Raw genomic sequence first — 20110 nt, forward strand, 5'->3', positions numbered from 1 at the left:
AAATACCTGGGGAGGTTCAATGACCTGATCGGTCACTGAGTCCCTGTGTGACCTTGGGCAAGTCACTTGATCACTCGGTGCCTCAGTTTCCCATCTGTTAATGAAGGGGTAATAGCACTTCTTTGGCCTTGTCTGTTTGGAGTGTAAGCTATTTAGGGCAGGGGTGGTAAGTACAGGGTCTAGCACAGTGGAGGCCTCCTGCTGCTACCATCCTACAAATAAACAACAATACTAGTGCCACGGATACAGCCCAAGGCTAAAATCTCACCCTGGACAAACTCCTCTGAAGCCAGAGGAGCTGCACTGGTGGGAGTGAGGAGAAGAGCTGGAGAGACGTCTACACCATACCTGAGTGCATCTTCATCCATCACATAGAAGGCGATGCAGTGGAAGGTGGGTGGCAGATGGACCTCGTATTCCTCCCCCCAGAATGGGGATAGCGTCTTCCAGACCGTGGCTGTCCTGGAGGGAAGAGGTTCCCTTTAACCACAAGTCATTACCAGGAGAGTGGGTACCTGTGTCCCAAACAGCCATCCGCTCCTCATTGATACATATCTCATCTATACACCTACCGGAGGTCTTCTGCCGTAGACATTGCAGTCGTGCCTAAGTGCTCGTATAGGGACGGCAAGATATTAGCTTCCCCATGCAACCAAGCCCCAGGTGAGGTGTTCTACCAAGCTCTCCTGACCATTCATGGTCATTGAGGGTCTGTCTACCCTGCAGTGTCAGCCCAGGGTTAGCAGAACTCGAGTTAGCAGACCCGAAGTTTGTTAACCTGAGGTTTGAGTGTCTACACTCAGTTGTAACCTCAGGTTTGGAACTGTCGAACCTGGGTCCCAACCTGGCACTCCAGCATCTACACTGCATTATGCGGGCCTGAGTCCAGCCACCCATCTCCCAGACTTCCTAGTGCCCTCCCCAAAAGGTGGCCAATCCAGCTCTCTGTTCATGGTGCAGTGTGGGAAAACTTGACTGTCCAGAGGACAAAGAAAGTTGGCCCATGGGATACTTTTGGTGAACTCCCAGAGCATGAGTCCAGTGAGGCTGCATCTACACTGCAAAACAACAGGGCTTGAAATCTGGGTCCTGGCTTGATTCAGGTTCAGCCCCTACACCCCTGAGGGATCCTGGGTCTGAGTCCTGGGTTAGTACGATTTGTGTGTAGATGGACGGGGGTTAGACTTGAGCCTGTGTTCGAACCCTGGGCTTATACTGCAGTGTAGACATAGCTTCAGGGACCCAGGGCACTTCTCCATAGTAGTGTGTCCTAGCTAGGCTCCATTCTCCCTCCGTTCCCCCTGAACTTTCATTTGGATACACTAAGGGCTCTCAACCTGGGGATCAAAATCGGGTTTTAGTAGCGTGTGCCGAGCCGTTCTTTCTTTATCGTTAGATGAGCTTGCGGGCAGGAAGTGTGGGGGGAGGATCCTGAAGCTTCTCCATTGTAATCACAGTATGGAAAAATTTGAGAACCACTAGGAGAGGGCTGCGGATTCAGATCAGCGACCTCATAGCAAAAGGATTTGAGACCCACCAGAAGATGACCTTCTGTCTCACTTCCTGTCCTAAACCACGCTCCGATGCGAACAGCTTTCAGACACTACTAACCTGGGGCTGGGGATTCAGATCAGCGACCTCATAGCAAAAGGATTTGTGCTTGCCTATTAACAGCAGCCTCCTGAGTCCTCCTGTCTACACTAGTAAAAGTGCCTTTTAAAAACGTGATAGCTAACACATACTAAACTCCTCGTACAGATAGGGTAAGCTGTAGCTCTAATATGGGTTAGCTGGTCCGATCCCAGTGGGGAGCCAAGACAGAGTTAAGTTCAACCAGCTAGCATGCATTAAACCTGTCCAGTCTACACTAGCATTCTATCACCAGTTAGCGACCATACTTGAAAAGCACATTTCAGCCTTTCGTGCCGGCTTCCCGTGGATCCTGAGACGCTGGGAAACAAAACCTCACGTTCATGTCCGCTCTGCTCCGAGCACAGGAGAATAAAAAAAGCAGCCATTGCTGAAGAGGATAGGAGACAAAACAGGAGACGGGAAATAGCTTTTCTGATAGCTCCTTCTTGTTTACAGAGCCAGCTTGGGGAGGGGACGGGTTGAAAAATCAAATTAAATTTACAACTTTTAAAAAGGGTGGGGGCGGGGCAGTCGACAGTTCTACCAGCTGTTCCAAAATCAACATGACATTAATCTCTAATCAGAAGGAGGAAAAATTCATAACATCCCCGACGGGCATTTCGCATGGAAAGGAAACGTCTCTCTGATCTCTGGCTCCTAACATCCTCACACCACAGCAAACTTTTTTTATATATGGCAAATGTTCTAAACTGCGCCAAGCTGCCCGGAGCTCGGGATTAGTCTCGCGCTGGTTTTTCAAGTTTCGGAATATACAAGATGATCACCTGGAACACACATGCTAGAGATACAGACGAAATAAAAGTTTGCTCCAGGGAGCACTTCAAGGGAAAAAATACAACAAAAAAAAGCCAAACCAGGACCCCAGATCCTTAGCGGTTTAAATTGGCCTAGCTTCATCGAAGTCAGAAGAGCTAAGCTGATTTACACCAACTGAGAGAGTGCAAGACCACACAAACGAGCACTAGAGTGCCCAAGCGGATGGGTCAGTTACCTGATGATAGCCTCATTGTCGATTTTCACGATGCAGTAAGGGTCACTGCTGCCCGTGCTGCAAAACAAACACAAAATGTCCTTGTTAGCACAGACCAGGGAATTTCTAACCAGAGTCGCTACAAGGGAAAGAAGGCACCCAACTTTCATTCTTCAGTCCCAATGGCCTTTCCCTCCTATGCAAGTCACGGTTCACTTGTCTAAGGGTACTGCTGTCCTGCAAAATAACACCATGGCAGCACGTCTCAGAGTCCAGGTCTACAGACTTGGACTCATGCTATGGCTTCTTTTAAAAGGTCAGTGTAGACGTTTCCCCTCGGGCTGGAGTTTGGGTTCTGAAACCTGGCAGGGGTAAGGGAGGGGGAATGTCTCAGAGCCCAAGCTCCAGCCCACGCGGGATCGTCTACCTGCCTGTCTTTAGCACCGAAGTGTTAGCCTGTAGACCCGAGCTCTGAGAGTCACTGCTGGGTGGTATATTTTGCAGTGTAGACGTACCCTTAGAGCACTAGCAGCAGGCTTCCAGAGGCATGTTGTGTCAGGGGATGAGACTGTTCATTGGTTTCTGTGGGGTTTTTTAATCTCATGGTTTTTAAGCCAATCTTGTGACTTTTTCGAGGCCTGACTCATGGTTTTTGAATGCACACAGTTGGCAGTACTGGGCCGATACAATCGCACAGCAAGGATCAGCTCTTTTTTGGGACAGCGGGAGGTAAAATCCATTTACTGCCTTCCCTGCTGTTCCCACCCTTCCCAGCTCCAGAACAGCTCTTCTAGACCTGATTTTAGCAGGGGGATCTAGGTCCTACTGCGATGCAAACAAACAAACTAATAGGAGCAGGTCAGACAGGCTATTTCTCGGAGACCCAAATGGAGCAGGCATGTCAGCTAGGCACCAATTGTTGGCACCCTAATCTCACTAGGGAATAAAACGAGCCAGAGTCCTGTAAGCCCAGGGAAGTAAGCAGTGGATTCTCCAAATCAAGGCTGGTGCCATTCTGGAGGCTTTAGTCAAACGCAAGGTACTAGGTGAAAAACTCTGGCCTGTGTAGGTCAGACTACCTGGTCCAAAGGGACATTGTGGCCTTAGACATCTATGCAAGAACTGTTACCTGACAGCATCTAGACTGAACATAAATAAGAACGGATCCAGGCTGGGGGATGGTCAGGCTCCAAGCGCTAAGGAAATAAATCTCAGACACTGGCTTCCTTGTAAACAGAGAGGTGCCTGGCTGGGAATCTCTCAGTCCTTTTGGCTGCCAAGAAGTTCTCTTTTTTCCAAAACAGGGGAGGAAACCCCCCCTCTCTATCATTGGAGCTGAGTGTGTCCAACTTCCCCCATCAGGCACTGGCTGTTTGCAACCGGATGGCCAGAGTGACTCAGGGCTGCCAGAGATGCAGCTGCTTCCTGCAGCAAGCAACAAGGCAGCAAAAAGGAGACAGAGCCAACTCCAGCCCAGTTGGACCTAGCCCCGGTCCGCCAAGTTCTGGGGGGCTCAGAGAATGCCACCCACCGGGTCCTTCCCCCACTGGGCAAACTGCATGGGGAGGTTAAGATTTAGGATATTTCCTTGACTTTATCTTGTTCCAACATTGGTGTCCTGAGAACTAACTCCAGGAGGCCCAGCACTACCCCCCATCATAACCAGCGCTATCAGACTGCTATATGGGTCCTGTAGCATGGGGATGTAGCCCATCCAGCTACTCTCAACACATTCCTAACGGCCACAAAAACTCCCCTAGCTCCCTAGGGATGGGCTTTAGGGGGCTTTGTGCATGTCCTAGAGGAGGGACCGCCTTATGTCCCGAAGTCCCAGTGGGCCACCCAATGGTTTGGGGGATTAATTCCCAGCCAGGGAAGCACTCTGGTGCGGACCTGACAACCCAAACTTCTGGAGTTAGGTGGTGCTGGCCTGACAGCAACTTCTAGGTCAAGCAATAGATTAGATCCTTCTGGCATGCGGACTCAAGATCTTTAAGGCACAGAACACAAAGGGAAAAAGGAGAGCACTGACCAGCGAGAGCAGCTGCCAGAAAGCCAGCAAGGTTAGGATCCACTGGTCAGTGCCCTCCAAGGTTTGCATCATGGCCAGAATTCCCACTCAACATATCAGCACGGAGGCGGGGAAAATAGCCCGCCAAGCTCTAATAGTGCTTCTCTAGCTCTGTGGCTTCGAGGGTAGAGATTTCAGGCAGATCCTTAGCACAACTGTGCTGCAGATCTCCAGGTCAAAACAATTTGCTTAGGACTAGATGATCTTCAGGAAAAAGGACATGACATGAACATACCAGCCCACAAACAAAGGCTGCCTAGCTCAGAGGAAGCAGAAGAGGAGAGGAGACCTTTCATGCCTTGGCAGCTGGCTCACAGATGGCCCAGATCAGGACTGAATGAAAGTCACTCCCATTTGACAGCTGCATGGGCCCCTCTGAACAATGGAGCTGGGGATCTCATCCAAGCTGTATTTGGCCCAGGGCTGGTGGGGTTTCATTGCACAAGCATATCCAGAAGTTATTCTTTAAGACTTCCCTGCTGGCCTCGAACCATGTGGGGAATTCCAGGCAGATTCTGCATCCAGCCTGCTCTGTGGCAAAGCCCTCAGATGGCCTTATGCAAACCCTGCCAAATGGGGTCTTTGGCGACGCGCTGCAGATCCATGGGCTAACGCTGGATTCCTCCCAGCTCTGGGTTAAGTAGAATTCAGTTCAGCCTTGGTGATCTCAAGACAGTCCTCTAGGTTTCTCAGCACAACTCAGACTCCGTCCGGCCTGGAATTGCAAAGGGAGTTGGTGCTGCCAGGGGACGGTGTTCAAAACAGGGCTCTTTAAAGAGGTGCGGATGCAGATTCTAGTTTCAGGGTAACCAGGGCCAACAGCTCTTCGCGGCACCCCAGGGAAGGCAACGCTAACCAGACCACGGCTACGCCAAGCTCCTGCAGCCTGGGAAAAGCAGCGCTACCTGCTAGCGACAGAGACCTTTACTTCTCCTTTCAGCAGCTCTGGCGAGGGGGGTCTGCCCTGGCAGCTCTCCAGGGAGAAGAGGATCTCCAATGTTACTTGCTGTTAAAACAAAGGGAGCCACCACTCAGGCAAGGCCCTGAGGACCCAGGAGAGGTGGAGCAGCTATTCCAGGCTGCTATATTTCATCCGGAATTGATCCTACTCTGTGAGCTCCGGGGACGTACAATCCTCCTGCACAGCATCTGTGGTCCCCGCCGAGTGGGTGTGGAGTACGCTAGGGCCCCGCTACTACCCAGCTTCTCAAAGGGCACCCTTGTGTTGCAAGCACAATAGCACCTCCTTCTGGCCTCCACCAGACAGCTACATTTCCCCCCTGCCCTCCCCCCACCACACTAGACTCTCCTGCAGGCTGCCTCTCCGCTGACCAACTGGAGAGGGGAGCAGATCTAGACAAGGTGGCAAAGAGGCTGGTGCCACACCGCTCCCACCATCACTGCCATGTGGAAGAGATTCCCATAAGGGTGTAGCATAGCCAAGGAGGGGAAGAGTTTGGGGGAAACCAGCGCAGGTGCCCAGATACCACGGTGATGGTCACCGGATAGAAGAGGCACATGCTGTGGGCCTGACCCAAAGCTCATCAACTTCAATGGGCTTTGGATCAGGCCTATCACGGGGTCTGGGCAGGGAGAAACCAGGTGGAAAGAACCATGTGTCCGTGTGTGCTGGACATGGACACCCAAAGGGAGGCTAGAGGTCAGAGTCAGGTCCTGCTTTGAGGGGAGATGGGGCGAGGAGACACAGTGGCCGAGGAAATCCCCTCCCACTGCTACGCAGCACTGCTATGCCGGCTTGCGGCCTGGAGCAGGTGTAAAGCAGGCCAGTGGTAAATTAAATAGGCCAGTAGCAAATGCAGCCTCTTCGGCACATTCGCTGTTTCGATGAAGCTTTCCAATCAAAGGAAGGAAAGGGGACGGCGGGACCCAAACACGGCATTCTGCAGAACTGTCTTAATGATTTGCGGCCAGAGCAACAATGCCCCCGGCCAGCAGAAAGGTTAATTCTGCCAAGGAGCGTTAAGCGGCTGATAGGCTAAAACAAACATTCGTTGCATGGCTGCAAAACCGCAGGCAGGGCTGGGGCCTCTGCTTTTATGTTGGCTTCAGTTTTCTGCTCTCAGGTGCTGTCTGCCACAAACCTACTCCCCAGAATAGCAAGAGCTGCCATTTGGGTTGGGGGGGGGGGGGGAAGAAGAGGAGGAGGAGGAGGAATGTGTGTGGTGGGGCCGGGGGGAGACTAGTAGTCAGAGCACTACGGGAACTCACATCAGTTCAGCGGGACTGGTCTGGCAGTAGCCATGGTGGAAGCCCAAAGGCAGACAGCTTGCCGGTTCTGGCAGCCATTTTGAGTCCCGTATGATGGGGCTAAAGGGAGAGAGCTATCTACGCCATCACTCGCGCCCGTGCCACTGAGCTGGGCTTGGTCCTAGAGCAGCGATGGGTAGACATGGCTTTAGTCTTACTGTGGTTTCCTTTCCCCGTCTGTTTAGCATGTTCGGTGCTTCATGCCCATCTCACAGGGGGGCGGGGGGCTGAAGTCAGCAGGGCTCAATTGTTAATGCCTTGCCTGAAGTCGCAGCACCTAAATCGGTACAGAGGCACCTGTGGCTTGGGTACCTACGTGCCACTTTAGAAACCAATCATGGGCCCCAAACTAGTATCTAGGTGGCAAAATATGGGTTTAGATGCATAAATTTGGACACCCAGGTTTGAAAACTGACCCCTTAATGTTTGTAAAGTGCTTTGGGATCTTCAGGGGAAAGGGGTAGAGAGGACAAAAGACTTAACTGAACTGTTTCTTTTCCTCTCTTCTCCAACAGGAATGGGCTAGAGAAAAACAGATCAGGAATTTCTGTTCTCTCAGCCTCATAACATGGGAGCACCCAATGAAATCTAAAGGTAGGAAACCCAAAAAAGTGATAATGAAATGATTAAACTGTGGAACTCACTGCCACATGAAATCATTGAGGCCTAGACTGTCACAAGATTCAGAAAGGGATTGACTATTAGTATGGAGAATATATTATGCATAAGTAAAAACAATAATTCTGAAGATCTCTATTAGACCAAGACAAGACCTATCATGGGGATGGATTTTCCCACATCCGCTACCGTGGACCTCTTCCTTACACCTTCCTCTGAAGCATCTGGTGCTGGCCAATGTCAGAGACACGTTACTGGACTAGATGGACCAGTCTGGCAATGCCCATATTCTTCCCAAAGCTGGCCTCACAGATAAATAACTGACCTTATTTATTTCAAGGAGCACTTCTTTTTGTCCTGTTACCTGCTCCATTTTCTCTGCTCCTGCCTCACTTACATTCTGTGTTATTATTTGACAACACATTAACAATTTCATTTTATGGGGAGCTGATCATTTAAATGTGTGCGTTTTGCTGGAAGTAATTTCAGTTTGCTAAGAACGCGTTTCTCCCAGCATTTCAATGAGCTAGAACTGCAGTCAGGACAGATTTTAAAATGAAATCAGGTTTCAGAGTAACAGCCGTGTTAGTCTGTATTCGCAAAAAGAAAAGGAGGACTTGTGGCACCTTAGAAACTCACCAATTTATTTGAGCATAAGCTTTCGTGAGCTACAGCTCACTTCATCGGATACATACTGTGGAAAATACAGAAGATGTTTTTATACAAAATGAAATCAGTGGCTCAAATTCTGTTAAATATATGCTGCTGCTGACAGCATTTCCTGCCTTAGACAAACTATGAAGTACATAGGGAATACACACAGGGAATGTCAGATGTGGGCAAACTAGTCTGTAGATCGTTAATATCTAACCTGGAGTTCGTAAAGTAAGGACCAGCTCCTAGCTGGTGTAAACCATCGTAGCTTTATGGAGGCCAGTGGGGCTGTACCAATTTATATCACTTTAGTATCTGTTCCTAGATCAACAAAAACCACGAGCAGTCCTTGTATGCCCAAATAAATGTTAGTCTCAAGGTGCCACACTTTTGTAGGCTAGAACCCACTTCATCAGATGCATGGAGTGGAAAATAAAGGAGCAAGTATGAATACATGAAAAGATGCGAGTTGCCTTACCAAGTGTGAGGTCAGTCTAGTGAGACAACTCAACTGACAGCAGGATACCAAGGGAGGAAAATAAAGCTTTTGAAGTGGTAATGAGAATGGCCCATGAGACAGTTGACAAGAAGGTGAGAGTCTCGGTAGGGGGAAATTAGGTTCCGTAATGACCCAACCAGTCCCAGTCTTTATTCAGGCCTAATCTGATGGTGTCCAGTTTTATCCTGCACCATTGACAATTCCTCTGGGGGACTGACGCTCAAGTGATCATGGTTAAAACAAACCTCCCAAAAGGTTTCTAAATCCACCTCACAGTAGGTATATGCTGCATTTCTATGGTACCTTCTCCATCCAAGGATCTCCAAGTGCTTTACATACCTCATCCAGGCCTCATAACCCAGCTGGGAGAGAGGTCAGGATCACCCCCATTTCACAGGGTTTTATAAGTGTGATAGGCCCCAAACACTAAGGTCTGAGATGGCGTGGTTAAGCGACTTGTGTTAGTGCAACGCCTCGCACAATGGGATCCTGGTGCTACTGCAGTACAAATAATGAAATTAAGCTGCCTGCCTACCACCAGTGGCAGAGCCAAGGCTAGAACCCAGGACTGCTGACTCTTAGTCCCGGGAGCTAACCCACAGATCAAACGCTGCCTCCTGTCTTCAGCATTTCTAGCCTAGCTGCTCTACTCAAGCATGGAAAAAAACCCAAACACACTACAGGCAGCTTAGATGGACTCAGTCCCATCTCAGGAGCCCAGGGACATGACGAACCTCCCAGGGTTGGGAGGACTGCAAACTGAGCCCTGGATGGAATGATTTCCTTGTAAACGGCCATCGCCCGGCACCTACTCCCTTTATAAACGTTTTAGACCATTCCCACTAATCGCAGCGCACGGAGCTGATCAGCCTGCCCTACCTTCCATCCCACAACAGAGCATGACCGGGTCATGTTACCTACAGAACCACCTTCTGCAACCATCTCACTCTAGGCTTTGCAAGACCTGGGCAGTGCCTTGACATCCACTCGCTACAGCCCAGTATCTTCACAAGGGCTGGTAGGTAAATTCTAGTTGCAATGCCTGACGCAAAGTCTTTAGGTCGGGACTGGCACCATCTACAATGTTTCCCCCCACCACTGAGAAGCCAGAGGTGTTGTAGGTGGCCTAGCTCACCTACCTCCATTCTGTAGCTGGTGCTTTGGAAGTCCTAGGATGCACGGGTACAAACGCAGCACTGGGGACATGCAATCACTTGACCGCACAGTGGATTAGCATGAGCTGACCGCTTCACATAGCCCACGTCTCTGCGAACGGTTTCCTTGCTTAACATTAGACATGACTGTCATGTGACAGCTGTACTAATGAAGCCTCACAATGCTCCTATTATATTATTATTACTATGATATTAACCCCGTTTCACAGATCAGATGAGCTGCTCGAAGCCAAATTCACAGCATGAAGCTGCCAATGCCCAGATCAAAGCTTTAACCACCACACCCTGCTCCCAAAACACTACACTGCCTATGCAATAGGCACCTGCTCCTTCCCTAAAAGTAATGAACCAACTCAGACAATCTCCGATACATCCAGCACAATTAGTAGAGGTGGCCAGAAAATGGGGATTTCCACCCCCACAGGAAATTCCAACCTTTCAAATTGTGTTTTCATCTTGAATCAGGGGCACCAGAACAGGAGGACTATGGTCTTTCCACTTTTTACCGGCTGTAAGGGCAAGCAACAGGGGGAGAGGGGTGAGCAGGGGACAGGGCCCCAGGGGAAAGCAGCAGTGCAGAGGCAGGGTTTTGGGGAAAGGGGTGGTGTGAGGGTGGGGCCTCAGGGCACCGCAAGGGTGGGGCCATGGTTTGGGCACCCTCAGACCCTCCCGCTTCCCTTTAGGGCGTTTCTACCACTCCTGTCTTGAATTGGTATAAAAAGTCCTTTTTGGGGGGGGGCACAAAAACAAATTCCAAGTAGAAAATCTTCAGAAAGAACCTTATCAAACGTTTTGTTTCACAGCTGTGAAACAATTGTAATAAATATAATTAAAATATTAAATAATATATTAATATCAAAGCCGAAACAAGAACATGGAAATCAAAGCCTCCATTTCATTGGCACACCATTTTGAAATTTTTTCCATTGAAAGTTGTGTCAAGATCAACATGCTCATTCTGATTTCAGCCCAATGGCATTTTCCAACTTTTCCAATATTTCTCGGCCAGCACCAACAACTAATGAATCCGACAGAACCATTCGGTTCACTGCTCCAGAGAATGGAGGAGAGGAAGGATGGGTCAGTAGTTATGGTGCTAGCCAGAGACCTGGGTTCAACTCCCTGTGTAACCTTAGGCAAGTCATGGCCTTACGCTACGGTGCTTAGGGTGTGAAAAATTCCAACCTAACCCCCAGTGTAGATGTGATTAAGTTGACGGAAAAGTCTCCTCTTGACCCAGGCTCTGTCTACACTGTGTCATAGCGTGAAGTTCGGAGGTATGAATTGCAGAGAGCACCAAAGAGGTACACTCTAACTGCCCTGTATGGACACTGCTGGCATGAACTACAGGGTACCTATGTCACGTTAACCCTTAGCTACCACTGCTAGGAGAGGCGGCTTACCTACAGCAATGGAAAAAACCCTTCCGTCGGTGTAGGGGCCATATAAGCACGTTAGAAAGATCCTGGTTCAACAGGCATTTCATCTGAACGGAGTAAAGCAATCCTTTAAAAAGGCTGCAGCAGAACAAGGTAGCACAAGAGGTGCTATGATTCTTTCCAGCAGGCTTCAATGTCCCATTGTTTATGGGAAGCCATAGATCCTCAGGGGAGGCTGACAGTTTTATAATGAAATGCCAAGGTTGAGTGGTGTGCATAGCTTGCGGTGCTGGAAACTTCCCGTTCTGGGAGGTTTGTTAATCATTGCCAAAGCTAAATGACCCAGGACTTCTGGCTGAGGCTGGAAATCAAAGCACCACTAAAAAAGTGGCAGAGGCTCCTTTTGCATTGATGGTTTTCCCACCATTAACTCGAAGGATGCTGGTGTTTTCCTGACTGCCAGGAGGATGGCTGCTTAACAGGACAAAGGAGCAGTCCTGAAGAATAATAGTGTCATGTTTTCTTTATAAGGCCCCATAGGCCCCAGACTTACCAAGAAAACAGAACTAAAATCAAGGTTAAAGAGAGCAGAGGCAGGAGTTAGGACCTGCCAAGGGACATGAAACTGAAGCTCTGCCTTCTCTTTGTGATGGATGTAGAAGGCCTAAAGGGGGCTTTCTAGGTGTGTTTTACCTTGGCAATGTCAAATCTGATCTTCCCTGTTTTAGCAAACATGGATAGGCCTTCCTGGACTCCTTTTGCTTGCAGGGGAGACACGTTACAAAACCCACCATCCCGGGGTGCCCCCGCCTGGTGAGACCTGGCATCACGGCGTTTCCTCCTCAGTTATCCCATGATGAGCTTCGGCCTACTTTGGCAACTTGTAGCTAGAGGCAACTTGAATGCTTTAAAGTGGCTTGGCCGGACAGTCTTGGGATACAGCGTCCCTTAGTCCAAGTCCTCAAGCAATATCCAAACAAGAGTCTCCAGCCCCATAGGGCTCAGCCTTCAGCCCCCTCGCTTACAGGTGGCTCCCAGCAGCAAAGGCCTGTCCCAGTTTACTTACTGTAGGTCCTTGGATGGGTGGGCCTAGACCTATCCTCTTCAACCTATGGGGAGGAACCACAAAGCCCAGTTGGCCAATGGTTATGGCCGTGGGACCAAATAAAAAATAAATCACAAGAAAACAGGAACAGGAGTGTGGGTCAAGGGATCCAGAGGGGCTCACCGAGCAGAGAACCCCACACAGCCCGCACAGTTCCTCAAAGGAGTCCAAGGAGCCAGTGGACACCGCCTGCCCAGCCAGACTCTGCCTGATATGAGGAACCGGAAGCAGATTCCATAGCCACAGAGCAAGCCTCCCATCCAACTTCCTCCTCCTGCTGTTCTTGTGGACTGCTCTCTTGGCCAGTGTGAGGAGGAAGTTCATGGGGAGGTTTTGCGACTTTGTGGGGGCCATGGGTAGCATGTGCAAATCTGAGGCGATGTGGCGGGAAATGCAGCCAGAACCTCACTAGAAAGCTGTGGAGGAGCCAGCAGAAGGACTGCAGCCTGCTGTCCCACTGACTGACAGCCAGAGTCTGGGCTCCAGTCTACCCAGCCATGGGGTCAGGTCTACCCTCCTCTCAAGGGCCTTGGGCAGGCCAGAGTCCTCAGCCAGTTCCTAGCTCTCAGCTTCTTGCCTCCTTGCTGAGAAGCCTCACTTCTGTCCTCCCCAGCTAGCCCTCAACCGCTGGGCCCTCGCTCCTCAGGGCTAATCACAGGAGACTTCCCCCCCCCTCAGCTTTTCTCCTCAGCTGCTCTAGCCTGCATGTCCACCATCCCCCAGAGAATTCTGGCAGCTTTACCCCAGAAACTCCTTCCTCACTTCCTCCTCCTTCCAAGTCCCACACCTTGCATAGGGGTAGTGGGACAGGGTTAAGTAAACAGGACTGATTGGTCCCAGGCATCCTGGCCTGGAAAGAAGCAGACCGGCCTGTTACAGTGTACCCCCAGGGACTCCCATGTCTTCACTAGGAGCATGTCTACACAAGGAAAAAGGAGTCTTTTGAATGCCTTAGCCAGTACTTACCAAATCCTAGTGGAGAGAGCGCAAGTTGTCATGTTAACAGGGTTTGTTTCAGCCTGTTAACCTAAGTTAAAACTACAACTTGCCCTGTCTACACTGAGATTTTATAATGTGTCAATTAACATGTAGCAAAGAGACACCGTTCCCCCGAGCGTACATACACATAGCCAGTGCCTTCCGGAAAGATGGGGGTGGGGACAAGATCTAGACTTTTGATCGAAAAAATCCACACACAAAAGAAAAAAAGTGAAAGTTAAATAAATCAAAAAGTAGTAAGTAAGAGCTCTCACACAGTTCCTTGCACATGAAGACGGACAGAAACTAATCCAACTTGGCAAAATCATCATTAAATGTACTAGCCAAGACACAGAATCTGCTTGCCCACCTTCTCCATGAAGATAGGCAAGTAAAACTTGGGTTTTTCCACTTTCTAGACAACCATCTCCCCCGCCGTTTTGCAAGCCTTGTCTAACAGACCGATATTTAAGCTGGGATAGAGACAGAAACAGAAATAGCCACAAGATCCACCCACATTCACATACCCTGCACTGCCTCTCACCCCACAGCGCAACTGCACACTGACAACAGCAGTCTAAAAACTAATCTAATCTCTGGGATTTTCAATGGGGCCTAAGGGAGTTGGGCACCTAACTCTTCTTTTGGAGAGCCCAGCCAAGGTGTCTTGAGTCACCTGCTGAAAGACATACACAGATGGTCTCTGGTGTCCGTGGAGGGTGAGATCATTTAAGAGTCATGGGTCCTCAGCAGGAAAGGTAAGAGGCCGCATTGTCTAGCGGCAAGTACACCCGAGACAGAAGACCTGGGTTCCTTTCTCAGCTCTGCTACTTGCTCCATAGCCTTGTGCAATTCATTCCTGAACTCTGTGCCTCAGTTTCCCCATCTCTACGAGGGTGGGGATATCTGCCTCCTCAGGAGATGGTGAGACTTAGCGCATTCATGTTTGTAAAGCACTCCGAGACCTTCAGCCGGAAGGTGCAGCGAGCTCCAAGGGCTATGACTGTATTCCAGTAGCTTGGGTAACTCCAGCAGACAGAAACGGCCTTTGCTCAGATGAGACTCTAATATTGGTGTTTATATTTGTGCTAGCTAAGCAGGAGGGTAAAAACTTTAGGCAAGACCGTACCTGAAGGCATCAGGATGAACCTGCTAGGACATCTGTCCATAGAAATAACCCATGACCCCTCCTGCAGAGGCCATCTCCTTGGGATTCAGCAGGGATATTCCACCTCTCTGGATCAGATGTACAAGCACGGTCTATAAAGGTGAAGTGACTTGCAGCCTGCTTTCATGTCCCATCCTCCCCCAGGAACAAGGAGCAGGTACAGCAGGAAGGCAGAGTGGTGGAATATCACAATCAACAAAACGGCCGCAGGAATTCAACTAATGCTCCAGGTGAAGCTTCCAGGGGGCCCCTAATCCCCTAGGAATGAGCTGCTTGGAGACACCTAAGAATTAGTCACATCCCTCTCCCCACACCCTGCTGCTCTGACCTCCTTGTAAATCTGTGGCCGTACCAGGGCTAGCTAGGAACCATTTAAACTGCCCAGCTGGCACGAGCCTGTTCCATTTTGGACGCTTTTGCTGTGCCGCTGAATGCTCTGTGCACGACCTTGCATCGAGGTCCCCAGAACGGGGAGTGGGAGGGGTCAGGGTCACAGCCACCAGCCTACAGGAGTTAGCATGCTGGATTAGTGCAATGGCCGGTCCTTGCCAAAGGTTCCAAACCAAGGAGCTGGTCAGAAGCGAAATACGTACGGTGGCTCAACGTGGTCCCCGTTCGTCCGCAACGCAAACCCAACAAATCAGTCCCTGGTGCAGTTCCACTGGCTGCAGAGGAGATACCCCAGGCATGATACAGCCTAGGAAAGCAGGAGATGCGGCCAGCCAGGACCGTGGTTCACTGGCAGAGCAGTGGTTCACTGGCAGAGCCGTGTAGGGTGTCAGGCATGAGGCCTTGCAGCTGCACTTGGCCGATCACCGGGCCGCCTGTGAGTGCAGTGGAGTCTGATGACCACTCTGCCTGACTGGCCGAGGAAGCCAGGAAGCCTGCTGTTAAGTACAACAGCTCTAACTGAGCTCTGGCTATTCACCAGATCTCTGCCCGCAGCAGATCTCTGCTGTGCCTACCCTTCTCCTTGCTTTGCTCCAGCCCCCATCCTGCCTTGCTCCTTTCCTGCCAGTCCTGCTTGCCTACTGGCTTCCTGACTCCATCTCTAACCCCTGGCTTTGGTTCCCGAGTCCAGCTCTGAACCTTTGGCCCTGGTTACTGCATTCCTGACTCTGGCCCCGAGTCCCCAACCCCTTGGCTTTGGTTACTGGATTCCTGACTTTGGCTCCTACTCCAACCAGAAGGAGTGACAGTCCACATCCCAGCTGATGATAGTAGGGAACCTGTACTGAACTGGAAGAGACATGCTGCAAGTCAAGACTGAGGTGCATTGTGGGGAGGGGCCCAGCATTAGGTTAACAAAGGGGGGCGTTGCAGCTCACAATAGAACTGAACTGAAGGGGGGGGGGCGAAGCTCACACAACACCTGTCCGCGCTATTTCTGGTTGCTAGGAGTCCCCCACTATCAAATGCCACTGAATCACCCACAATTAAACAATAAACAATCGGCAGCTTGACTGCTTGGGAGAAGGACGCTTAACATTTCCCCAGGGGTGGGAGGAACTATTCGCACGGACGCAGCATGTTATTACAGGCAGTCTAGAAATAGCTTCTTGAGAGGTGCCTTTCTGGTAAGCACCCAGAAACTGCTGAAGGTAAGAAACCCAATCCCTGTAAGGCAGCCAGCCGGGAGCCCAGCCCTTGCCAGCTGGCAAGTGGAGTCACTCTTCCCAGAATGGTCCACCCGCCACCAGGCCCTGGATCCAGCCCTCCTTGGAAAAAACCTTATTTCAGTTGCCAGATACACACCAAACAGCGAAGTCAACAGGATTTTTAACAGGGCCCACAGAAGGAGATTCAAGCGAAGCACCCAAAGATAGGGGCGGTGTTTGGAAACCTGGATGTAAACTGAGCTGATGTTGCACTGATGACATGCCTGGTACACAGGACAGCATGTGGTGGTGATTTCCCTATAAACATATTACACATACAGAAACCCATTTCTATCCCCATGTTCCTAACATGACTTTAGATTATTGAAAGGGAGTGTCCAAAACCCAGCTCACTTGATACTGTTCATGGCTCTCTGCGCAAAAAAAAAAAACAAAAAACAAAAAAACAAAAACACCACTCTCCCCCTTGGCTCAGACCATGGCGGGGGTAGAGGGGAGAAATCAAAGAAGTCTGTTTCCCTCTGGTTTAGTCAGTTTCAAGTTCTCAATGCAGCCAAGTCTAGGCTGCAAACACTGCCAGGGCAGATTTGTACTTGAACAGGACTTTTTCCCATGGTTAAAGATGAGGCTAAAATTTGGGGCCACATTTAAGCATCTCTTGAACAGGAGGTACTTGGGTTTGTTCAGATTCTTGCAGAAGCTGGATCCATGCACTGACTGGGTCTGATTCATATCTCACACCCGCTTCATACAGGGTAAATAGCTCACGTCTCTGGTGGTATGGCAGTGCCAGAGGCGAATCAGGTGCACTTATGGCTGAGTTTCCATAAGCTACCCCTGCATTGGATCCATCCCGAGCTACATGTTGTAGGCCAAATTCTGCCCTTGGCTACTCTGGCGTAAATACAGAATGATCCATTTATTGAAACAGAGTTATCCTGGATTTACAACAGTGTCACCCAGAGCAGGATTTATCCCTACAGGGCCTGAATCACCTCGTGTTTACGCTGGTGTCAATCGGCAGTAAATCCACTGAATTTGGTGGAGTTACACTGGAGTAAAGCTGGTAGAAAGGAAAGGAAAAATCAGGCCCTAAGACTTTTTACCACCTCAGAAGTGATTACAGGCTGGGCAGAACAACCCCAGGGCCACCGAAAGGCAAATCCAGGAGAAGTGGCAAGTTCAGAGCTTCTTTCCCGTCTATTTCCACGGATACAGGACGTCACTAGCTCAGACTCCCCAAAGAGCGGTCCAGGGCCTTGAACCCTTGGGATTCGTGGCTCCTCAAAGCCCTGACTAACACAGACCGAAGACAAACACAAAGAGGGCCAGAGAAGCCAACCTGGAGCTGGAGACAAGCCAAGGCACGGCTCTCTCCCTGCTGCCTGGGGAGTGAATTTCATTCCAGGTATCTGAGAAGGCAAACCCATTAATATATTAATGAATAGGCTGCCTAAAATGTCAGGGCGCCCCGTGGGCCGAATTGGACACCGCAGGCTCAGCTGTGGCGATCAGCAACCTCGCAGATCAGTCACCCTGGAGCTGCAGGTTTGTACATGCAGCTGGGGCTTCAGGTCTGTTTACAGGTCTGTTACAGGTGTGGGGCCAGATCTTCAGCAGGCACAAGAAAGAACCGTCCCCAGGACTTGTCAGCAGCGTCTGTGCTGATTTAGGCCAGCTGAAGATATGGCCCATCGAGTGAAAGCTGGGAGCAAGGATCAGAGCCAAATCCTGCTGTAAATCCAGAGTAACTCAGCTGGAACAAATGGAGTTACTCCAGATTTACATCAGAGCAGGTGCACCACTCACAGACATCCACAACTATAACGGGCAAGATCCTGGGCAGGTATAAAGCAGCATCGCTCCGTGACCCTATGATGGTTTACGCCGGCTGAGGATCTGATGTATGGAGTCAATGGATTTAATCAGAAGAGCAATTAAAAAAAACCAAAACAAAACACAAAACCCAGTAATGTCACCGAAAGCATCGGGAACCATGATCCGATCCAAGGTGAAGGGGTGGGATCCTGGGCTTTGGAGCCCAGGGCACTGGAGTCGCAAGGAGAACACGCTGCTGCAGGACGCACTGGAGCGAGACAGACTCGAATCAGTCTGGCCACCCATCCCATGACGCATCTTTTGCCTCCCTCCAAGTTAAAGCAGGTTGGGCCAGATTCTGATCTCACCCAGGGGTAAGTAAGGTCCATTGACTTCAGCAGGGTTCCTCCTGGATTAGCTCTCGCTTACACCCAAGGTACCGACATGGCCCCATCACTAGGCTATCCAGGCTCCTCCACCTCCCCTGTGCAGCCTCACCACCCACTTTAGGGGCTGCGTGGACAGCTCTGTGGAGTATAAACCTGAGCAGTGTTTGGCTGGCCAAATTAAAGACAGAAGAACAACGATCCCTAATCCAGGGTTTTTCAGCCCCAGATCTCAAGGCACTTTAACACAGGCAGATAAAGATAATTAACCTCATTTTACAGAGGGGAAGTAACTTGTGCAGGGTCACCCAACAGTCCCATGATAGAGCTGGGAATGGAACCCAGGTCTCTTGTTTCTCCAGCAAATGCCCTACCCACTAGATCACACAGCCATGCTGGTGAAATCAGAGCTTGTCCAGTCCCTGTTCCCTGCAAATGCAGTCTATGGGCAACGCATTTTTAAAAATGTTATTTCACCCTCAGTTTTCTGTAATGTCTAATTCTCCTCTCATTCACACTCAGGCAAATCAGGAGTGTGGCATTATTGCACTGACGTAAACCTCATTTCAGAATCAGGCCTGTAAAACACTCAAAAGTCACATTTCTTTCCTTATTTATGTCTATTCTTTTTCCATGACGATTGTTAGGATTTTTTTTTTTTTTTTTTTTTTGGCAGCCCTTCAGCCCCACCAACCCGAAGTCTGATTCCTTAACACTGACAGCCTCCGGAGATGGCTGTCCTAGCTGAGCGGAGCGATTCAGGATTTACATTGGGAACCTGGTTACAAATGCCTCCATATGGTAAGCAGCAAAATCTTATCTATTTCATTTACTAAACCTTTTCCATCACTCATGTAGCTGCTTCCTCCTGCCCAGAAAAAAGCAACATGTAGCCACTTCTCTTCCCCAAGAAAAGGCCACACAGGATGGAAAGAAAGAATAAATCAGGAAGCAAATAAATAAATCAACCTCTTTTGGTTACAGTCCAGTGTCTGTAAAAGAGAAGCAACGTGAAGAATAGCCAGGTGCTGGGACACTGCATTGTACCAACTTTCCAGAGCTAGTACCGGCATACTCTGAGAAGTACAGGTGTATTGGCTGATAATCCTAAAAAACCATGCATGCATCGGAAAGGCACATGGCATATATTGGGAAATAACTTCTCAAGCATGCCTACATCGGGAGAGGGTGCGTGTGTTCGGGAATAACCCTAGACCTCACTTGGGAAGAAAGCATGAGTAGGTGTGTTGGGAGACTAACCCTGTAAGGCGTGGGGGGTTGTGTTGAGAGAACATCCCCCCCCCACTGGGGCGGGGCGTGAGGGTTCACATGCAAGAACTACACTGGGAGTGAAAAGAAAAGGAGGACTTGTGGCACCTTAGAGACTAACCAATTTATTTGAGCATGAGCTTTCGTGAGTGAGGGGTGCGGAGGAGATCCCTCAAAGCCTGCCTACAATAGGGGTTGTATCGGAGTAGCAATAACCCTGGGCATGGGGCAGGAGCAATCACTCTATGGACAGGCCTGCACGGGGGGAGGCTGGGGGTGACAGTCATGTGGATAATTGGCAGTGGGGGAGGGAAGGGATAATACTTTGGACATGCTTGCTGTTTGGGGTTGAACATGCCAGTCCTGTGGGGCAGGGAGATCTTTTTTCCTTCCCTCACAACGATCTCTATCCTCCCTGTGTTTCATGGGCCACCACTAATCTGCAAACTAGAACCAACAAACCCCCCCCCCCCCATGGGC

At 50.0% G+C, this 20110-nt stretch overlaps 1 protein-coding gene across 3 annotated transcripts in view; it reads right to left on the minus strand.

The window, feature by feature from the left end:
• The window catches only part of LOC140899594 (ras GTPase-activating protein 4-like), a 53719-nt gene that overhangs the window by 33171 nt on the left and 438 nt on the right, over positions 1-20110 (minus strand). For all 3 annotated transcript variants that reach the window (XM_073315372.1, XM_073315371.1, XM_073315373.1), the window contains exons 2-3: positions 2645-2701; positions 349-462 (exon numbers count right to left, since the gene is read on the minus strand). In XM_073315372.1, the coding sequence (XP_073171473.1) occupies positions 349-462; positions 2645-2701 (171 nt within the window). The remainder of the gene's footprint in view (positions 1-348; positions 463-2644; positions 2702-20110) is intronic.

This window comes from Lepidochelys kempii, chromosome 17 (assembly GCF_965140265.1).
Source record: "Lepidochelys kempii isolate rLepKem1 chromosome 17, rLepKem1.hap2, whole genome shotgun sequence".
Classification (NCBI taxonomy): Eukaryota; Metazoa; Chordata; order Testudines; family Cheloniidae; genus Lepidochelys; species Lepidochelys kempii.